Source organism: Phodopus roborovskii, unplaced genomic scaffold, assembly GCF_943737965.1.
Source record: "Phodopus roborovskii unplaced genomic scaffold, PHOROB, whole genome shotgun sequence".
Classification (NCBI taxonomy): domain Eukaryota; kingdom Metazoa; phylum Chordata; class Mammalia; order Rodentia; family Cricetidae; genus Phodopus; species Phodopus roborovskii.
The window spans coordinates 1819526-1841529 of NW_026125577.1; the positions used below are offsets into that span (position 1 = coordinate 1819526).

The 22004-nt window shown below is 41.3% G+C and overlaps 2 protein-coding genes across 2 annotated transcripts in view; both read left to right on the forward strand.

Moving 5' to 3' along the window:
* Positions 1-251: 251 nt before the first annotated feature.
* On the forward strand, positions 252-10687 carry Sult6b1 (sulfotransferase family 6B member 1). Its single transcript, XM_051177904.1, has 7 exons — positions 252-450; positions 1169-1281; positions 3722-3811; positions 5774-5900; positions 7298-7392; positions 8061-8217; positions 10557-10687. Exons 1-7 carry the CDS (start codon positions 252-254, stop codon positions 10685-10687), a joined length of 912 nt encoding a protein of 303 aa, XP_051033861.1.
* A 5288-nt stretch (positions 10688-15975) lies between these two features.
* Eif2ak2 (eukaryotic translation initiation factor 2 alpha kinase 2) overlaps positions 15976-22004 on the forward strand; it is a 28235-nt gene continuing 22206 nt past the window's right edge. The window contains exons 1-5 of the mRNA XM_051177893.1: positions 15976-16089; positions 17791-17931; positions 18946-19104; positions 19216-19348; positions 20142-20259. Coding sequence (XP_051033850.1) covers positions 19233-19348; positions 20142-20259 — 234 coding nt within the window. The 5' untranslated portion in view covers positions 15976-16089; positions 17791-17931; positions 18946-19104; positions 19216-19232. The remainder of the gene's footprint in view (positions 16090-17790; positions 17932-18945; positions 19105-19215; positions 19349-20141; positions 20260-22004) is intronic.

The following is a 22004-nucleotide window of genomic DNA, read 5'->3' on the forward strand; positions in this document are numbered from 1 at the left end:
TAGGAGATTTTTGTTCTTTTCATTGGGTGAGATGCCTAGCTCGTAACATAATCAGTCTCCGGGATAACTGTCCCTGATCCCAAGCCTGTCTGCACCTGTGGGTCACCTTTTGTCAGGGCGGGATACACAACAGGATGAAGGAGTGGATGAGAATTGGATGATTGCTTTCAGTGTGACTGGGAAAGACTATTAAATACAATCGCTGCACCTGGGTGACTGACGCCAGGTGGATTCATTAGCAGGTAACCGGCATGGCTGATAAGTCCAAGTTTATTGAGTACATTGATGATGCTTTAGAAAAATCAAAAGAAACGGCGCTTTCTCACTTATTTTTCACCTACCAAGGGATTCCTTACCCAGTTACCATGTGCACTTCAGAAACTTTCCAAGCTTTGGATGCCTTTGAAGCCAGAAGTGATGACATCGTGCTCGCCTCCTACCCGAAATGTGGTAAAGAACATCTTTTCCTAAGAATGCATTCTGTATTAATTAGGTAGAAGCGAGGGCAAGGGGAAGGTGGGAGGAAGGAGGCTCTTCTCCATATGGAAATCAGCAGGGTGGGGGCAAGACACATACTAGTTATAAACTCAACAACTGCAGCTTGATAAAATACAAAACAACAAAACCCCCAGTATGCTAGAGGAAGAGGTCACAGTACATAATGGGTGGTGGAGAACTGGCAGGGCCAGAGAAAATGAAATGTGAGTATTTTTTTGACAGACAACAGAAGCATGCTATTTCTGTCGTGTATGTGATTTCCATGTGCTGGGGTTCTTTACAGGATCAAACATCAGTCCTCCTGTACCTCAAATCTGTTTTATAAGGTCCATCATCAGCAGAGAGTAGGAGATTAAGAATCTAATTTACAGCAGGGCCGTTGGTGTTGCACCATGACAGGGACAGCCACATGGAGAGAGAGAGAGAGAGAGAGAGAGAGAGAGAGAGAGAGAGAGAGAGAGACCTTGTCTCAAAAACATAAAATTACATTTTATGTTATTATACATAAACACTCTTTTCTCCAAAATATTTCTTTCCACAGCCAGATTTTTTCCAAGGAAACATCATGGGATAGTTGAAAATTTAACATTTCCTCTTCTATGTGATAAAGTGATACATCTTTGTTATTAAAACTCCTTAATGAGTTTCTATTTTCTGTCTTTTCTTTCAGGTTCAAACTGGATTCTCCACATTGTCAGTGAATTAATATTTGCTGTTTCTAATAAGAAATACACGTGCCCAGAATTTCCAGTTCTTGAATGTGGTGATGCAGAAAAATATCAGGTTAGTGCAAACAATCTTTTAATCTACAGTGAATGATCATGGGAAGATTTATTCCATTCTAGAGTCTTACTACTGAGTTCAAAAAGTGTTAATATAATGCAACAATGATTCCTGATTGCTAGTTCTTTCTTGCTTACAACATCCTTTTCTGGTATTATTTCACTTTCTTAAAAAAAACCTTATTACCATTTCACAAAAGATGAAACTGCCACCCTTGCCCAAGATTAAGGAGATAATAAATGTCAGAGCCAAAATTTGTATCCAAGCTTTCTGATTCAAGCTTGGAAAGAATTTACTAGTAGTAACAATACTTTTAACTTGGGGGGCAAGTTATCAGAGAACTCCTAGGAAATGAACTAAAGCCAAAAGATACAGGTGTAGGTAGGATGCAAGGCAGAATCCCTTGTCTTCACTAATAAGACATTTTAAATTTCCTTATCTTAATTACCGCTGCTGTGTACATGAGCAAGGAACAATAGCCAAGCAGTAGTTAAGTCAGTCAAGTCTGAATGAGGGTTCGTGGTGCCAACAGAGCCTGCTGTTATCATTACTCACTTTCCCAGCAGAACTGGCTGGGGGCAAGATTGAGGTTCCACCTTGGGACCTTGTACTTAGACAGAGGGCCTTTCTGTGTGGTGATATTTTGTTTATGATCTAACAAATAAAGTTTGCCTGAAGATCAGAGTGTAAATCTAGCCACAATAGCTTTCCATAGAGGCCAGGCAGTGGTGATACACACCTTTAATCCCAGTAGCCACACTTGTTAGTCATAGAAGCTGGGCGATGGTGTTGTACACCTTTAATACTAGCACTAGAGGAATATAAGGCAGGAGCTCAGGCAGTCTGCAGTCACACTGAGGACAGAATAGCCCCTTTTGGTCTGAGCCTTAGTAAAGGTAAGAACTCTCTAGTGACTGGCTGCTCTGCTTCTCTGAACTTTCAGCTTTCACCCCTAATATCTGTCTCTGGGTTTTTAGTAGTCATGCTAAACTCCTGTCTAATCCTTCATAGTACTGGTTATAGGCAGCCACACCCTGATGTGACCATAAGACTTTGCTCTTTTTAGTCATCAGTAGAAATAGCAGAAAAAATAGTCAATTGTCCTACGTTCCTCGAATGGATGAGCATTTCATAAATAATTTCTCAGATATTTAGGTAACCTGAGACTTCTGATTCTATTGGGATATTTGATTGCATGGTCCACCTTTAATCCCAGCACTCAGGAGGCAGGCAGGTGGATCTCTGAGTTCAAGGTCAACCTGATCTTCAGAACAAGTTCCAAGACATCCAGGGATACACAGGGTAACCCTGTTTCAAAAAAGCAAAACGAAGAAAACTATCTCTAGGGGATAGAAAGCGATCTCAGTGGGTAAGAGCACTCACTGCAAGGACAAAGGCTTAAGTTAGATCTCAGACTCCACATGAAAAGCCAGGTGCTCCCATAATTCCATTGCTGTAGGGATGGGGACAGGAGAACTTCTGGAGCTTTTTGAGTGTCTATCTAGCTCCATGTTCAGTCAGAGACTGTTCCAACAGAATAATGTGAACAGTCATATAGTAGGCCACTCAGCGCCTTCCCCTGGCCTCTGAGAATATATGCACAAGCACATATATACAAACTTGCACATTCCACACTCACAGATATATATGTGCTTGCATGAGAGTGCATACAAACACACACACACACACACACACACACACACAGAGAGAGAGAGAGAGAGAGAGAGAGAGAGAGAGAGAGAGAGCAAGAGAAGTTTAAAAATAGATTTTTAGGAACTGTGGAAGACTTGGATATTTTTATTAGAGGCCTTGATATAGAAGAGATACAAATAAAACAGTGAAATGTAGTTTCTGATATGATAGTCATAAAAGGTAAAAATTAATTGGCAAAGATTGAGGATAGGAAGAAGGATCCAACAAAATAATTTAGGTGAGATTAATGATTTGTTTATGATTCTTTGTGAAAAAAAATTGGAAGCAGAAGAGAAAGTAATTATGAAGTGCTTGAAGCCACTTTTCTAGGCAACTGAATACACATATTCACACATACATGCCACACACACCACACAAACACACACACACACTCTCAGACATACACTCTTTCATATATACTCTCACACATATTCTCTCAAACACATACACACACACACTTTCAGACATTCCCTCTCTCTCACACACACATTCTCTTACATATATTCTCATACACACTCACACATTCTCCCAAACACAATCACACACACATTCTCTCATGCATACTCTGTCATCTACACACTCTTACAAACACAATCATACACTCACACACCCTCAGAGTAATCCGTTATGCATACATTCTTTCATACATTCTTGTTCACACACCCTCTCACATACACACTTACACACACACACACTCTCTCTCTCTTATACATACATACACACTCATCTTATTGTGTGTGTTTTGTAGAGAATGAAACTATTTCCATCACCAAGGATTTTGACAACTCATCTCCACTATGACAAGCTACCTCAGTCTATCTTCAAGAACAAAGCCAAGGTGAGTGAATTTGAAACACTTAAGATTTATTTTCATTTTGTATAAGTACAAATGTGTTGCCTGTGTGTATGTATGTGTATCGTGTGTGCTGAGTTTGAAATTTTCATGTATACATACAGACCATCCTTTTATTCCTCTGGTGAGTTCAAGGCCAGTACAGTTCCAGAACAGTCAAAGCTGTTACACAGTGAAACCTGTCTCAAAACCACCCTCCCCGCCCCAACAAAACAAAACAAACAAACAAACAAACAAAAAAAAACAGCAGTAAAAACAAAGCCCTCAAAAAAGAGAAGAAAAAACACACCCAAGAATTTGAATGTGGGATTCTCAGGCAGAAAATAAGATGTTCCCAAATGTGGTACTGCTTCAAGGAGGAGCCTTAAAGGCTTTTAAGAAAGCATTTTCTTTTTGCTTGCTTTTCTTCTTTCTTTCTGTCTTTTCCTTTTCACTGGAGAGATCATAAGGTGGCTCTGATGATGCCTCTCATAGAACTACAATCTGATGAAACAAAACTTGGAACTCTACCCTCCCCAGCCACTCAAATTGTTAGTCATGACCCCCACCCCATCCCCAGCTTAAAGGTGTGTTTCCAGGAATTAGTCATACCCCTTTACATTTGAGGACCCAAACTGCTTCTGCTGTCAGCTTGTAGCATCCAATTTTCACAGAAAACCAGATCCATCCCCATCCCACCCATAAAGAAAAGCTCTGGAAACCTCTGGGGCAGCTGTGACTTGTTTTCAGAGGACCAGTGTTGCCCTGCTGATTTCAGCTTCCTCTTACGTGGGCTCTTACATCTATTTAGTCAAGAAACTGCCCAGTGAAGGCTTGCATTCTCCCTTCCCACCCCCTTCCCCCCCCCACAGAAAGTCACCTGACTTTTGCGTGTTTCTCCTTATCTGGCTTCTGTTGTGAAGGAACACCTCCCCACCTAACTCCCCTCCATGACTTCCCCCACCCACCTCCCTACAGCGAGGGGCTCCTCTGCCCAGGTGGATTAGGCACAAACACACCCAAATACTTTTTTTCACAGAGATGGTTTATTAAGAGGGGAAGAAGAGTTAAAGTGGCTGCTTTCTGAGTAACAGCAGCAAATGCCTTTGCAGGTGTAATTTTTAAGAAGAGAAAAGGGGAGGTCTGTGTTAGAATGGGCCATGTTAATTAGGTGAACCAAAAGAGACTTTTGATTGCTGAATTTTAATACTTTGATAGCTGGATCTTAAGTAGCCAGCTTTAGGAAGAGGAAGTGGCCAAATAAGGTAATAGACCTTCGCAGGTAGCTTTAGGAATGTAATCTAACAGTTTAGCAAGATAGAGGGACATGGGGGAGAAGGGCAAGGCCTGCCAGAGCCATAGGCTGGAGTGGCAAGTGTCTTTTCGTGTGCGGTGTCTTCTTAGAATGCTCATTTCTGTCTTAGAATTGAAACAGGAAGTGTCTGTAATCTTGAATACACACGGAGAGACCATGCACTCTCCGACTAATTCCTTGGTCCTCTCCCACAATCCCTCAGTCCTCTTGAGATTCAGTTCATTCTTTCCAGTGCTCTTGTACAATTGTCATCCAAAGGCCGCCTCTGTCATTGGAGGGAGAGCTGTCGGAATGAGAGTCCCACTCCATCTGCAGTCCCACAGACTGCCTCTACATTTCGCATTCATGACCCTTAAGATTAGTCTACAATTATTTGGGGTTTTACCTTTCACTCTTGGAGATCCTGCTAGTCAGATTGCTCTGCAGTGCTGTATAGTAGCCTTTACACCTGCCCCTTTGTGGTCTAAACTCATTGTCAGGGAAGGTTCTCAGCGTGCTACTCTTCTAGTCCCCTTCTCCCAGACTTCTGTCCCCAGGTGAGACCACTGTCCATCTTGCTCTGTATTGACACAATTCTGACATTGTTCATCCTTTCAGTTTTCCGAAGTGCAAAATAGGAAGCTGCATAAGCTAACTATGTGTTTGGTCCCTAGATATTGGTGATATTTCGGAACCCTAAGGATACAGCAGTGTCTTTTTTCCACTTTCATAACGATGTCCCTGACATTCCAAGCTATGCCTCTTGGGATGAATTCTTCAGGCAATTCATAAAGGGACAAGGTATGACTGTTAATACAAGAATTTTTCCTTCAACTGGTGATCACATAAATTTGAAAATGTGAATGTAAAGAAGATTTAGGAAGATCTTGGAACCAAAGGGTTGCATTTAAATGAGGTTTTACAGCCAAAGCACCTGTTCCATGCATCAAGCAATTGCAGTGCACCTTTGGTTTTAAAGATACTCTAGACCACTGGTTCTCAATATTTCATTATACAATTCAGTATTTATAACTAAAGTTCTTATGCTGCATTAGATCTAGAAGTCTAGATCACTAGACTAATTCACAACTCAGTACTCCAAAATTATATCAAGGTTGTAACTCTGACTTAACATCTACCCATTTCCTTCCTTCCCCATCCCTGAAGACACCACCCTGCTTTCTGTGTGAATTCAGCCTTTAAAAAGATTCCACATGTAGATGAGCTCAGTGTTTTGTCTTCTTCCTTATTTTAGTTAGTATGATGCCTCCTAGGTTCATGTATGCCATCAATGTCAGCATCTCTATTTTACTATCCCATGTTGTAGCCATACACCAAAATTTATAAAAGCCACTTGGAAAGGTATTTGACACAGCAAATGCCACAGCATTCCACATACACAAATACTACATACAGCACTGGCTCCCCCAAACCCCAAATATTAGATTATAGCAACAAGGAAAACTCATTAGGAGATGCTTGTGAAGCAACACTTAGCATGCCTCTGTCTAGAAACTCTTCACAGAGACTGTGTGGAGTCAGGTGGGGTAAACTCATCACACTGCTCCATATATACATAATAGGAAGGAACATTCAATGAGGATGTTTGTTATTTGTGGAACCATGTAAAGAATCTTCCCCACTGTATCCATTCTTTCTGTCTTCATAGTTTGTGACAATAAGATGTGACAGTGATAACTTAGACAGGATTTCTTTGCTAAATTGTTACATTCAACTTCTAGAGGCAGCTGAACATCCTGTGGCTGTTGTGTGATCAGCCATCTCAGCTCCTGCCTCTATAACTTCTGGCAATGATGGACTGTAATCTTGAATTCTTGAATTGTAAATTGAAGTTAAACTTTTTTTTTTTGCATAAACTGTGTTGGTCAGAGTATTTTATCATAACAGAAGGGAAACTCAGGCACATGTACTATTTCTGAATTATCTTGCTCCCCCGGTCTCATGAATGTCTTATGGCTATGACAAGATCATTTACTTAACTTGCTCAGTTATATTATTAATGGAAAATGTTCAAAAAGGAAGACATGGATGGAAATGGGCAGTGAGACAGCCATATACCACCTCTTTGGAGACAGATTTGCAATAGGTATAATGTCTCTTGAACTATACCCATATGTATGTATCTACTTTCCTCAGTTATGTGGTTACTTAAAAAGTTTTTCTCCTATGCATTTTAGTTTCTTGGGGAAGCTATTTTGATTTTGCAATTAATTGGAACAAATATATTGATGATGAAAATGTGAAGTTCATATTATATGAAGACCTGAAACAGGTAAGATTATGGTCATTGATATTCAAGGGCAATATTTATTAGAGAATACAACACAGTGCATGTATTAGGATTTTTGAGTGTATGAACAAATAGCTCATTCAGTTTTTAAAAATTCTAGATACACAATACAAAACTAGAAAAAGCCCACTATACATAAGAGGCTTAGTTTATTTGCTTAGAAAATAAATCAGTGATTAGAACGTAATAACTGCTTTTTTTCCCTTTTATGATAAACAGTCCATGTTAGTAATGGGAAAAAACAATAGTTGGGGCTCAGTTAATTTAACCAAACATGTGTTTGGTTGTGAATTGAAGCAGGGGGACCTACTTCCCTCATCCAGGCTAGAGAAGGAATTTTCTTAGCCCAGGAAGGAGTGAAAAAATCAGGAGTTCAAAGCTAGTCTGTATTATATAATACCCTTTCTCGAAACTAAATAAATAGATGGATAGATAGATTAGATAGATATAATAGGTAGATAGATGATAGATACATGAATAGGTAGATGGATGAATAGACAGATGGGTAGATAGATGGATGGATAGATAGATAGATAGATAGATAGATAGATAGATAGATAGATAGATGAACACTGATTTAAGAAAAGTGTTGCCTCAGCAAATCCCACTGAAAGGTGTTTGTTTCTCTTTCAAATGTTTTTTTATTTCAGAACCTGGTTGCTGAAATAAAACAGATCTCTGAATTCCTTGGCTTCTCTCTAACTGATAAACAAATACAAGTGATCTCAGACCAGAGCACCTTCCCAGCAATGCGAGAAAATTCTCAGGAGACACATGGTGCTATTGGCCCCTTCCTGTTTCGCAAAGGTAAAGCTGCTGCTTTCATTTGTGGGGTGTAGTGTCAGCCTCACAGTGACTTTGCACTTAGCAGGTAAGCCAGACCACTTTGTCTGAAACAAGACAGGGCTTTAGCTTTTTCTCCTTTAATAAGAATTCAGGTCCTGGGGAGCAGAGAGCTATAACTGACAGCTGTTAATGGTCCTTTATGCATTAAGTGCCTAGTGACAGCAAAATAGCAGCTGGAGCTCAATATTGAAGTCTCAGGTAGGAAAAGGGAAATAACAAAGGAAGGAATTCTGTACATTAGCTAATCCACCCCCTTCTAGAGCTTTCCACCAAGCCCCTTTCAGTGCTGCTTGTGTTCATTCATCATCTCCCTGCCAATAGCAGTACTTGGAAATGTAGTTTTCTTATTTAAGCCAGGTGCATTGTTACTCACTTAAAATCAGAATTTTGATAATATAGAAGAAGGAGAAAATGGTCACTAGGTAGGTCATCAGGTGCTTCACAGATGATTTACTTAATTTCATTAAAGTATTATCAAATTCTATAATCTATAGATTAGGACTTTCCACTTTCATTTTATTGCATATTTAATGAAAATATAACAATGTTTAAAATTTTTGGTACTCTATGTGTGTGTGCATTTGTGGGCATGTGCCATGACATGCATGAGGAGGTTAGAGGACAAACTATGGAAGTCAGTTCATTCATTCCACCATATGGGACCTGTGGCTAGAACTCAGGTTGTTAGGCTTGGGGACAAGACCCTGTAATCACTGAGCCATCTCATCAACCCTATTACACGTTTTTTTTTTTTTTTTTTTTTTTTCTCTCCAAGACAGTTTCCTAGAACTCACTATGTAGATCAGGCTAGTCTCTGCTACCTGCCTCTGCTTACCGGTGTACGGAACAGCATGATGACCACAGCTAACATGGGAACTGACTGTGTACTACTAGAATGCTGTGCTGGGGTTAACATGTATAACAAAAGGAAATGAGACTTAGTTTTGCAATGTAGGGAAAAAGCTGAAGTCCTAGGATCTTGCTTTTCCATTGTTGCATTTAAGGAGTTGAGCTGAGTCTACTTTGTTCTGTTTATTTTTCAACTGACCTATTTGAATGTCCAGTATGAATAGAAGGTGGCTGTAGCTGGATTCCTGTATAACCCTGATTCTTATACCTGATTTCATTAGCTTTCAGGACGGGAAACTAGAACCTTTCTATACTTTGTTCATTAGTGTTATTCAGAATAGGAAACTCCTAAAATGAAGGAAATCTGTGTTCCTTGTAGAGCATCCAAAAGGCAGGAAAATATGGAAGGACATGAAAATAAAACACAAGTAATTTACAGATGTCATCAAAAATTTAAATTTCCCCACCTGAGTCAGGTTTTGATTATTGATATGTTTCCTTCTAGCCTTTTTCTATTGGGTATAGCTGATGACACTTGGGGACAGTTTTATGTCTTGTTTCATTTCCTTAATACATCATAACTATTTTCTCATGTCAGTAAGCCCACTCGTCAGCACACATTTCAGTGGCTGTGCAACATAGAGCTTGCAAAGATTCTGTAGAAAGAAGAAATTTATTTTTTCATGCATTTATTTATCCTCTGTTTTTATCTACATGTGTATGTATGTACATTTGTGTGTGTGTTTGTGTGGGCTCACATGTGCATGTCAAGGTGTGCATGTGGAGGTCATTGGAGATGCATGGTGTTGGAGTGGGTGTGGCCCTGTTGGAGGGGTTGTGGCACTGTCAGTGGGCTTTCAGGTTTCAGAAGCCCAAGCCAGGCCCTGTGGCTCTTTCCTCCTGCTATCTGCATATCCAGGTGTAGAACTCTCAGCTACTGTCTGCCTGCATGCTGCCATACTTCCTGACATGCTGATAATAAACTAAACCTATGGTTTTAGCCCATGTGTTCAATTGCTAGGAAGAGATATCATAACCATGGCAGTTCTTATAAAATAAACCATTGAATTGGAACTTGCTTACAAGTTTATTATGAGCTTAGCAGGAGGCATGGCAGAATGCAGGCAGACAGTAGCTGAGAGTTCTACATCTGGATCTGTAGGCAGCAGGAGGAAAGAGCCACTGGGCCTGGCTTGGGCTTCTGAAACCTGAAAGCCCACTGACAGTGCCACACCCCCTCCAACAAGGCCACACCTTCTAATCCTTTCAAATAGTGCAACTCCCTAAGCATTCAAATATATGAACCTATGGGGGCCATTCTTATTCAAGCCACCACAACTATGCTGTTTTAACCTTTCAAAGTGAAAAAAAGGTGAAATTGGGTAGCATACAGGATTACAATTAAGAATATCCTAACACACGTATGAGTCTTTGTACTCTGTGTGTTGTAGGTGAAGTCGGTGATTGGAAAAATTTGTTTAATGAAACTCAGAACCAGGAAATGGATGAAAGATTCAAAGAGTGTTTAGCAGGTACTTCCCTCGGAGCCAAGCTGAAGTATGAGTCACATTGCCTGGATTGATTCGGGCCAAGTTGGCTGGCCTACACATTTTCTTTTCCCTAATATTTGAATTTATATAATTAGAAAATAATTCAAGAAAATAGTCACTCAATGACAATCAAGTAGCACGTAATTCTGAATAGTGAGAATGGTAACAGCTGAATTTTTTTTTTTTTTTTGAGCTCAAATTAAAGTTTGTCCTCTTTGTGAAGAACTGGAACATTGTTATCAATGTGTTATTCTAGGGTTAAATTCACACAAAATGGGCTTCCAAATGCTATACATTTTCTTAAGCTTTTCTCATTAGGAGATTTCTCACCATGGGTCAAATATTTGTAGTAGTTATCTCAGACATAATACAGAGTGAAATTCAATTCTTACTCTGCATTGACATAAGGTTAATATGATAAAAGGTTAGCAAGCTCCAATTTGATTCAACATAAATTTTTCTTCATCTACTGTGGGCCTGCCAAACCTATAGGTCTCTGGAAGTGCTTCTGTCAAGAATCTTCACAGTTCTACTTAATACACTCTTACAGTCAAAGCTCAAACTTATGTTTTTGTACCATACAGCTTTTTCTGCTGCAGGGCCATAAGTAGTCATGTGGAACTAACAAGACAATGTAGAGAATTTTCTAGAAAGACTGTTCTGTCACTTTTCAATCATCTTAGCACTTGGAAGGCAGAGGCAGAAGTCATACTTGTAAGTAGTTGGCCTAATTCTAGACAGGGTTCCAGTCAGACCCTGACTCAAACCAGCAAAGAGAGAAAAAGAGAGAAGACTGTTAGGATAGTGAGCCAGAGATTCAGGAGTGGGAAGAGTTCACACACACACACACCCAGTAAGACATGGGCTAGTCACAATGGTCAGACCTCAGGGCTAGAGAGATGGCTCAGCAGTTAAGAGCAATTCCCAGCACCCACATGGCAGCTAACAATGGCCATATTTCAATAGTGAAGCTCAGTTGACCCTGACAAACTAGTCTAGATCTGCCATAGCAAATATCCAAAGCAAGCCTTAAGGATAAAAATAAAGGAAAGTAATGCACTCTTTGCCAGTTGAATAAAACAGAAACAAAGCAAAACTGCCAGTCAGGCATGATGCTGCACCCCTATAATCCCAGGAAAAACAAAGTAAGACCAAAAGAATTCAGTGTTTCCAAAATTAAATGATGAAAATAAAGCCCTCCACACTATGTCTGCCATCCAATTAGGATTTCCAAGTATATGAAGAAGAAAATGTGATGTATAACCAAGAATGAGAGAAATTAATAGAAACAAATAACTGTGATTGGGATGTGCTCAAAAAGCTGGGCATGGTGGCACACACCTACAATATGGGAAACTGAGGCAGGAGAATTGTGAATTAAAGGCCAATCTAGACTATATAACAAGATCCTGACTCAAAAAGTCAACTTATACATGGGGGATTTAAACTGTCTCCAGATATTAATTCAACAGCTAAATGTATGTGCTATATGTCAGGTGCATATATGTTCAAAGATACAGAGTACAATAAACATTATGAGAGGGCAAAAGGATGATTAAAAATGACTCAAATGGAAAATTTAGAGGTAAAAACCACAACATGCAAGATGAAAAATGTACTGTGTGAATAAAAAGTACACTGGATTATGAAGAAGACGACACTATGAGAATCGGACCCACAGTGGTAGAAGCTACCCTACATGAAAGAGTGAGAGAAATACACAGACAACATGAGCATGGACTTAGTGACTTATGGGACAATAAAGGAAATAAAAATGCAATTTGAATTCAAAAAGAAAGGAAGGAAAAAAGGAAAGAAGGGAGGAAGGAAGGGGTTATGTAAAATAGATACTTGTTTTGTTTTGTTTTGGTTTTTTTTGGAGGGGGGTTCATGTTGCTTTGGAGCCTGTCTTGGAACTAGCTCTGTAGACCAGTCTGGCCTCGAACTCACAGAGATCTGCCTGCCTCTGCCTCCTGAATGCTGGGACTAAAGGCCTGCACCACCAACGCCTGGCTAGATAAAGAAATATTATGGCTGAAATTTTTAAATTCATATTATTAGAAATTCACAAATCCTACCTGTTTAACAAACTACACACACACACACACACACACACACACACACACACACACACACACATATCTACTTATGTTTAAAAACACAAAGTTCCAGGAAAGAAACATAAATTGTCTACTCCAAAAACTAACGAGAAAAAAGTTTCATCTCAAAGGGACCAAAAACTTCCTCCATAAGAAATTTGGGACTCAATAAGGCTCTGCCATCAATGGGCACAGTGACCAGATCATCCTTGATAGCTCTATCCTGATAAACTCTCACTAGCTGCCATAGCTTCTTTAGTGAGTGCTTGATAACCCAGGAAGAAGTTGACAGTGAGGTCTCCTTGATACCTGCTCACAAAAGCTTCTGCAGAAAGGAGTGCATTTACTGAACATTCTCGAGGGGTGGCAGCCTACTCAGTCTGCCCATTCCATTTGATGTAAGCATTCCTTATCACCACCATTCTTTCCAGATAGCAGAACATCTGTCTGAAGTGGTAGCCACTGAAGGAGTTGCCTTTGGATCTTCCTGGAGGCTATGGTTAGAATGAGTAACCAAGCTGTGCATCCTTCTACTCACAGTATTCTCGACTCCCTGAGTGGGTGGGTGTTTCTTTTTTAAAGTGGCCTCAGATTCGCTCTGTAGTTGGAGATGACCTCGAACTTGATTTTCCTGTCTTCACCTCCCCAGGGCAGACATTACAGGTCTTGTCACTGCAATGTGGGGATAGGACCACGAGTGGCAAACACTCTCCCCAATAAGCTACATCCCCAACCTGTGTTCCTTTCTTAAGACTGGATCTCATGTAGCCCAAGCTGGCCTCCAACTTATTATGTAGCTGTGGCTGTCCTTGATCCTCCTTCTGGCACCTCCCAAGTGCTAGGATTACAAACATGCACCACCATGCACAACTCCCCCCTGGGTGATTTAGATTTCTTCACCTGCATTAGTTGGCACTACAACTTCATTTCATGAGGATCACCACTGTGGTCAGCCTGTAGGACACCAACTGAGCAGTCCACTGCAGCCAAGCTCAGCGGCCAGAGTAGCACACCTGCCTCCTTCAAGGCCAAATTCAGACTTCCATTCATATTACTTGGGTTTCTGTCTATAAATGAGTGGCATTCCTTTGTCATGTAAACTATCTTCTTTCCATCACATATTGTCCATATCCTTTTGGGGTGTGTTAACCTCTAATTCTAGTTATAGGGGTGAAGGGAGAGGTAGTGAGGGGTCCTTTGGTGAGTCAGCACCCCTCCCCTTATTTTCAGGTGATACTTCAGGTTCTTCATTCCAGATGATGCCAGCCTCATCAGACAAAGACTGGAGAGCCTGTTGGGACAGCAGGATCTAAGAGGGCAAAGGCACATGGATTCATCCTAATCTATCTATGTTCCCAGGGTTGCTTTCTTTCCCAACAGAAGAGACATATAGTGAATATTTTGTAATTCTGCAGGTCAGCTTGTAACATCAGACTTGGAAGCAGATTTTGTTTTGTTTTGTATTTCAAGACAAGGTTTCTCTGTGTAGCTTTGTAGACCAAGCTGGCCTCAAACTCACAGAGATCTGCCTGCCTCTGCCTCCCAAGTGCTAGGATTAAAGGCATGTGCTGCCACCACCAGGATTGGAGACAGATTTTCAAATCATCCAAGAGACTACATGAAATAAAAGATCTTTGCAGTAGACATTACAGTGTGTGGTAAAAATTATGCTTGAGTTTGTCACATATATTTATTATTTATTTATTTATTTTTCAAGACAGGGTTTCTCTGTAGCTTTGGCGGCTGTCCTGGAACTAGCTCTTGTAGACCAGGCTGGCCTCAAACTCACAGAGATCTGCCTGCCTCTGCCTCCTGAGTGCTGGGATTAAAGGCTGCACTATCACCGCCTGGCTGACAGACCTTTTTTTTTAAAAAAAAATAAAAGTTATTTATTTATGTTTTATGTATGAGTGCTCTGCATGTATATTTGCATGCCAGAAGAGGGCATCATATCCTATTATAAACGGTTGTGAGCCACCATGTGGTTGCTGGGAACAGAATTCAGGACCTCTAGAAGAGCAGCCAATGATCATAACCACTGGCTCTCCAGCCCTGACAGGGCCTTTTTAATTACTTGGAAATGTGATTAAAAGACAGATGGCTATACCTTGGATCCACCTAAATGTCCCAGCAGAGTTTCACATTAGAGAATTCAAATCACAACTCAGATCCATGGCACAAGAAAACTGTAGACTCTGGCCATTGTCATTCTACCTTACAAAGAGAGGTGTGGACAAGATGCAATGCATATTGTATATTTGGGGCTTTCCTGCCTCATGTTGGGAGTACAGCTTCTTGGTTCTAAGTCTAGCTCCTGAGTTCTCCCCATCTGTGGAGTGGGGATGGGGACAGGGACTTGATGATGCTTAGCTCAAAGTTCTGGCCTGAGGATGTACCATGGCAGTGTGTGTCACAAACTAAATGATGAACAATCTAAGTCCTGTGCCAGTGATCGATACTCTGGGAATGTGTTACAGTCATACAGGAGGGTAGGATTTCTCATCAACCTAGACTGCTGAAGTTGCCTTGTGATAGAAATGTACTTAAGACCTTTCTGGGAGCAGGTAGTTCTTAACTGCTGGCCTGTCCTGGTGGATAGTATGAAACAAGGGACTGGCAGGTAAGGAATGAACAAAATGAGAATAGATTGAAGAAAGATTCCCTTCAACCCTCTGACCATTTTTGTCAAGATGGTCAGGTCCTCCTTGACTCTGCTATAAGTGTGAAAAGGGAAGAGGGAGACTTTCTAAACCTAAACTTGAACTGTCTTGGCTCTGTCACCCCCACAGGCTGGCAGGACCCCTCTGAGAGTTACTCAGTATCTCGCACTGTGCTGGAATTCTGTAGCATCCATGTGCCCAGCTGCATCCTAAAAGTTTGTTTTTAAAACTAGATGTGATTGATCATTGATCCTGGAACCTACTAGCTACCGCGAGCAGGAGACTTGAGATTCTTCCTTTTCCAGCAGAGCTTTCCCAACACAGCAGCCAGGAAATATCCAGAAGCCTGGGAAAGCGCCTACAGCGACCTGCCACTGTAGCTGAGCCTAAGTGCAGAGGCTATCCCAACATTGGCTCCTACACGCACGCTGGGACAGAGGCACCACGCCTGCCTGTCCTCTTGCGGGTGCAAGCCAGTATGGGAGGGGCTGAGTGCGGGAAGGCGGAGTCCGCCGGGAAAACGAAACTGAGTGAAAGGGCCAGTCCTGGCCTGGCCTTCCACCGACCAGGCAGGGACAGTGAGCAGCGACCGGTGAAGCCATCTCAGAGCCAGCACCAAAGCGCAATTTGAATCCTAAACCAGGGCACAGGTTACTGTCCAGATCCAAGAACTCGGTAAGACCTGAGGGCTATTTTCCATTCCTCATGGGCAGCGGCAGAGGGGCAAGGTACCTAGAAGGAAAGTGATAGGCCCCATGACCTGAAACTCTGGAGGGAAATCTGAAAGTCTGAATGACTAAAAACCAGACATGGACTTGTGGCTGCACAGCTATGATGGTTTTCCAGTTAGCAGACCTCTGTGTCAGCCGAGTCCCGCTCCATCCTCCACCTTGCTCTTCTCCATGCACCTGAGTTTCCTTCTTGCTTTCCTGCACAGATCTCCACCACATGAACCCCTATGGTCAGGCAACCGCATCTCCCCACCCCCAAATCCCCTCCCCCCCACTCCCTGGTGCCTACCACTTTCAGACTTCTTTAGTGCATCTGGGCCACAGCCAAGTACCCTTCAGCTCCGGGCCTTCATAGTGCTTCTTCCTACTTCCTGGAAAGCCCTCCCACCTCCTAACTAAGTAATTGCATGCATAAATTCCTCTGAATACCCACGCCTTCTCACAGAGCTAATTGTATGAGCAGCCTTCCCTGAGCAAGAACTTCCATTCTGCCCTCCTTGCCCCATCCCCTGTATTTTTCTCTATTTCCCAACTTAGTACCACGATTTGTCTGTATCCTTCTACCAGTAAGATCCCAACAACAGTTTTTATTCGCATATATAATCCTAGCACCTAATACCTGACAAGTGCTACATGTATGTCAAATAGATGTTAATTCACAAATACCCTTGAATTCTAGACAAATGAGATTTCCTGTTGCACATTTAGTACTGAAAGTGCCTTGCCTCCCAGAAACAACAGACACTTTCTAGGCGATTGCCCAGGACCATAGAATCTTGTACAGACTAGACTCTTGCTGTTCAGCTTGTCCTGTGAATCTGACTGGGCCAAACACTGTTTACAGCTTGCTCATTTATGTAGTAGATACAAGTTGAATGTGTGCTGAATGGGAAACAGTTGCTGGAAGGGCCTCAGGTTTCTGGGAGCCTACAGTCTGCAGGAAATGAAATTCGGAACATAGGTGGGACAGGCAGGTGACATTTGTTGGAGCATGTGATGGACAGCTCTTTGGGTGAATGAATAAGAGCTGTAGCTGCTACCTGGTGAGTTCACTGACTAGGTTATAGAGCAGCAGGGTGTGATGAAGGTAGCAAGGAGGAGGAGTGATATTAGCTGCCCCTGCAGCCTCAAAGAAGGCCAGGCATATCCTGATTGGTGAATAAAAAATTGCCCAGGAGACAGGGCTCCAATTTGTGGGAGTGTGGATTGGGAGGTACCTGGTCTTCATTCACTAATGGACTCATCCATTGATCTGTATCAAAGCCTTCCTTCCTTCCCTTTTCAGTTAAAACTGTTACATTTGTTTTTTTAAAGAATTTATTTACATTTTATTTTTTAATTATCTGTGTATGGGTATGTGCATAGGAATTCTGGTTCCCTTGGTGGCCAGAGAAAAGTATCGAATCCCCTAATGCTAGAATCACAAGGAGGTTGTGAGGTGCCTTGGATACTGAGCACCAAACTTGAAGTCTCCGGAAGAGCAGCAGTGCTCTTAACTGCTGGTCATCTCTCCAGCTGAAAATTTATTTATTTATTTTTTAGTGTGTGTGCCTGCCTGTGCATGTATGCCTTCATGTGTACCTGCGTGTGTGCATGTGTACATGTGCTTCAGTAAGTCTGTCAAGGCTCTCCTTCCACCATGCAGGTCCCAGGGATTGAACTCATATAGTCAGTCTGGGCAGCAAGCTCCTTTACCTGTTGACCTGTCTTGCTAACCCTGGTGAGAACCATCACTGTGTAGGGACAATGTAAAGCCACAGCCTGGAGGTGATCACCAAAAGAGAAGGTAAGTAGGAAATAGGAGACTTGAGGACTGGGCCCATGGACAATATTTAGATGAAAAGAAGAGGAAGAGGGACCAGAAAGAAGACAGAGAAAGTACAGCTTGTGAGAAAGGGTGAAAACAACCTAAGTCTCACAACCCTAAGCTAAGAAGGGGGGAAGAGGAAGAGGGAAACAAGTGACCGACATTGACTATTGGATTTGTCAATGAGCAAGCCACTGGGTATGTCATAACAGCAGTCTTGGTGGCTTGTAGAGGCTCCAGGATCAAATGACACTTTAAAACATCCTAATACTGTGACTCTTTAATCCTCATGTTGTGGAGACCCCAAACCATAAATTCATTTCACAGCTACTTCATAACTCTAATTTTGATACTGTTGAATTTTGATACATTATGAATCATAATGTAAATATCTGCTATGCAGCCCCTGTGAAAGGATCATTCAACCTCCAAGGGGTCTCATCCCACAGGTTGAGAATTGCTGCTTTAATGGATCACAATGTGAAGCATTTTGTTTAAAATTTAAAAAGTAAAATTACATTTTATGTAGTGCTAGGGATCAAACTTGTGGCTTTGTGCATGCTAGACAAACCCTCTATCAACAAGCTATGTTTGTTTGATGTCTCCAGCCCACTAAACCTTAAATTTTTCAATTCACTTTAAATAAATACATAGAAACATAAAAATTTCCAGATTTATTGGGCATTAGGAGATATTGATAATATATAAACATTGTACAATGTCTAAAGCAGGTTAAATGTATCTACACCAAGAAACATTTTTTTCCTTTCTTTCTCCTGGGCAATAGCCTATGTTCTATATAGTGTGTGCAAATGAACATACATATATATAGACATGTGTGTGTGTTTGTGTGTGCATACACATTCATTTTTACGTACATAATTGTGTATGTACATGTGTGTATGTACAACATATAGCAATATATGTATATGTAACCTTATTTTTAACATAAAAACTGTAATTTCACTCCTACACTTTTTAATGCCTTCTCAGTAAGGTAAACAGACTGGAACGTCTCACACTTTGGAAAACAGGAGTAGAACAAAGGATAGGATCCTCTTTCTTTGGCCATCGTTTTGGAAACAGATGATTTAGGAGGAGAGAAGGAAAGATCCTGACACAAAGTGTCCTCTGAATCTTTCTGGGGCTGAGGTGAGTCAAGTCGAAAAGAGCCATTCTCCCATGGTCTCCTAAGTGGGTTGGAGAAATCAGAATAGATGAGTCTGTTAGTGTCAACGTGTGTAGATACCTCTTCAATTGCAGGTTACTGTGAGGAAAAAATGGCCAGTGATACACCTGGTTTCTACATGGACAAACTTAATAAATACCGCCAGAAGCATGGAGTAATGATTACGTATAAAGAACTTTGTATTACAGGACCTCCACATGATAGAAGGTAAGTTGCTATCAGAAAAGGTCTGACCATGGCCAGGGAGGTGACTCAGTGGGTAAGTTTTTGTTGTGTAAGTATGAAAACCTGAATTCAAATCCCTAACATCCACAAAAAAAAGCTGAGTGTGATCTGGGTATAGGTGGTGCATGCCTTTATTCCCAGCACTGGAGAGGCAGAGGCAAACTGATCTCTGTGAGTTCTAGGCTAGCTTGGTCTACAGAGCAAGTTCCAGGACAGGCTCCAAAGCTACACAAAGAAACCCTGTCTCAGGAAAAAAAAAATTTCTAAGTATGCCTGAGTTCATGCCTGTAAGTTCAGCTCTGTATAGGGCAGAGATAGAAGGATTGTTGAGGCTTTCTGGCTACCAGCATAGCTCTACGTCCAGTAAGAGACCCTGTCTCAAGGGAATAAGGCAAAGAGTGACAGAGCGGGATGCCTGGAGTCCTTCTCTGACCTCTGGTTCAGTCCCCAAACATATGCATACACCACACACCTACTGAACACACACACACACACACACACACACACACACACACACTCACACACTCACACACTGAAATGATGAAGGGAAGGAAGGAAGGAAAGTATGACCCAGATAATGGAGGTGTAGCTCACTGTTAGATACAAATTTCTTCCTGCTTCAAGAAGACATTGTTATTGGAGAAGATGCTGACAGTCCATACTGAGCATGGGTCTGAATCTGACACGTGCCTGTGGGGAATGGTAGCCAGGGTGCTTGTCCTTCGGTAAATCACCAGCTGTGTATTATGTTGTGAATACCGTCTTTCCTAATCAGGTTTACATTTCAAGTTATAATTGACGGGGAAGAATTTCCAGAAGCCGAAGGTAGAACAAAGCAGGAAGCAAAAAATGCTGCTGCCCAATTAGCTGTTGATAAACTTAACGAAAGCAAGGTGAGTAATTGCCTTTTTATCCCTGGTAAAAGGGAAGCTGTATATATGTGTGTATGTATGTATGCACATATGCACTATGTACATATAATTTCTCTCAGTGAGACAAATACACATGCCAGTGTAAAACCACTCATTCTTTTTCTTCCTATTTTCATTTCTCCCGAATGAGAAGTACACCAGGGAAATGTTGATGGAGCTGTCACTTCTAAATGAGTGTTAGCAATACTTACATGCTCTTAATTGAATGCATGTGAAAGATGAGACTATTGAGTGGAATGTGGGCTGTCAAGGGCTAGGAGGAGTCCCTTCCACCTCAGCAAGGAAATAGAACAGAGAAAGTCATGCAAGTCCTTGCAGGAAGAACTATGTACCTGGAGGAAAATAACAGAGGACCAGCATACAAAACACTGGTGTCCCTGAAGGTGCAAACAGGGTAAATAGCACATCAAGCAAACAAATGATAAACAGATATAGCTGGTCCCTGGGGAGGTTGGGGAGGTATTTGGTTCTGTGATTAGCATGCGAAAGGCCCAGGACACAATTATTTAATATTAAGTAAAACAAAGTGATCTGGGGATATTTCAGCTGAAAGTGTTTAATGAAGACATGGCGTTAGATGAAATTAACTCCATAGGTAGAGGAAAATATAGAAGTACCAAGAACAACATTGATCCTTTTCAAAGCGCTGACCCTCCAGAAGGAGGAAGAACTTTACAAATATCCAGGCAGATGGTAAAAAATCACGTTATCTGCTACAATGTCAAAAACCAGGAGGCTGGAGCAGTGGCTACAAAACGAGGCATGAACTGATTTGTGTGTGAGATGGGAAAATCTCCCTCAGATACTGGGAAGTTTCACCTTCCAACATACTTCCAGATAATCTTACTTGAAGATGCCATCCTACAATCAAGTCAAAAGCAACCAAGAAAAGCCACAAAGTCTCTTATTAATAAGCTAAAAAAAAAATGAGTAAAAAAGATAAAACAGGGTATAACCTCCCTCTCAAAGTAAAAGAAAGACTATGGTAACAATGATGGAAATTTGTGTAGAAGAACACAAATAGTAGTAAGGATAAATGAAACCCAAACCTAGTGCTTTGGTAAAATTCATGAAGGAGAAACTTTGGACCAAATCTAATCTGGTGGGAAATAATGAAGTTTCCGATAATAACAACGCTGCTTCTGTGTACATCTTTTCCATTAACTTGTGAGCTGACACAGGGCTTCCCTTCAATCATTTACTCACATTTTGATGTTTAGAAAGGGTGCAGCATTCTAGAAAATGTTACAATATTATTTTCACGGAGGGTTCAGATGTGTAGATTGGGTACCGAGAGGAACAGAGTTCTGTTCCCAACACTCTGGGTGACTCACAACCACCTGTAACTCCAGCTCCAAGGGATTACAACCATCTTCTGGCCTCCTCAGACACCCTCATGCATGCTTGCACAGGCGGCGTGTGCGCACACGCATGTGCGCACATAGATTTTTAAAATAAATAAAGGTAATAAAATAAATCTTAGAAAGTAAAACAAGGAAATAGGCCTGTTTTGTTTTGGTAAGACAGGCTGGCCTTGGGCTTTCTGTGTAGCTCAGGTTAGCCTCAGGCTTTCTGTGTAGCTTGGGCTGGCCTCAGGTTCTCTGTGAAGCTGAGGTTGACCTTGTTACTCTTTTTTTTTTTAAATAATTTCTTTATTGATTATTTGGGAATTTCACATCACACACCCTAATTCCACTCATTCCCAG

What these genes read in the sequence shown, in the direction of transcription:
- Sult6b1 (XM_051177904.1), top strand. Translation starts at nt 252, where the DNA reads ATGGCTGATAAGTCCAAGTTTATTGAGTACATTGATGATGCTTTAGAA. An exon ending in CGCCTCCTACCCGAAATGTG is followed by an intron (nt 451 to 1,168) that starts GTAAAGAACATC and finishes CTTTTCTTTCAG; the next exon opens with GTTCAAACTGGATTCTCCAC. An exon ending in GCAATTCATAAAGGGACAAG is followed by an intron (nt 5,901 to 7,297) that starts GTATGACTGTTA and finishes TATGCATTTTAG; the next exon opens with TTTCTTGGGGAAGCTATTTT.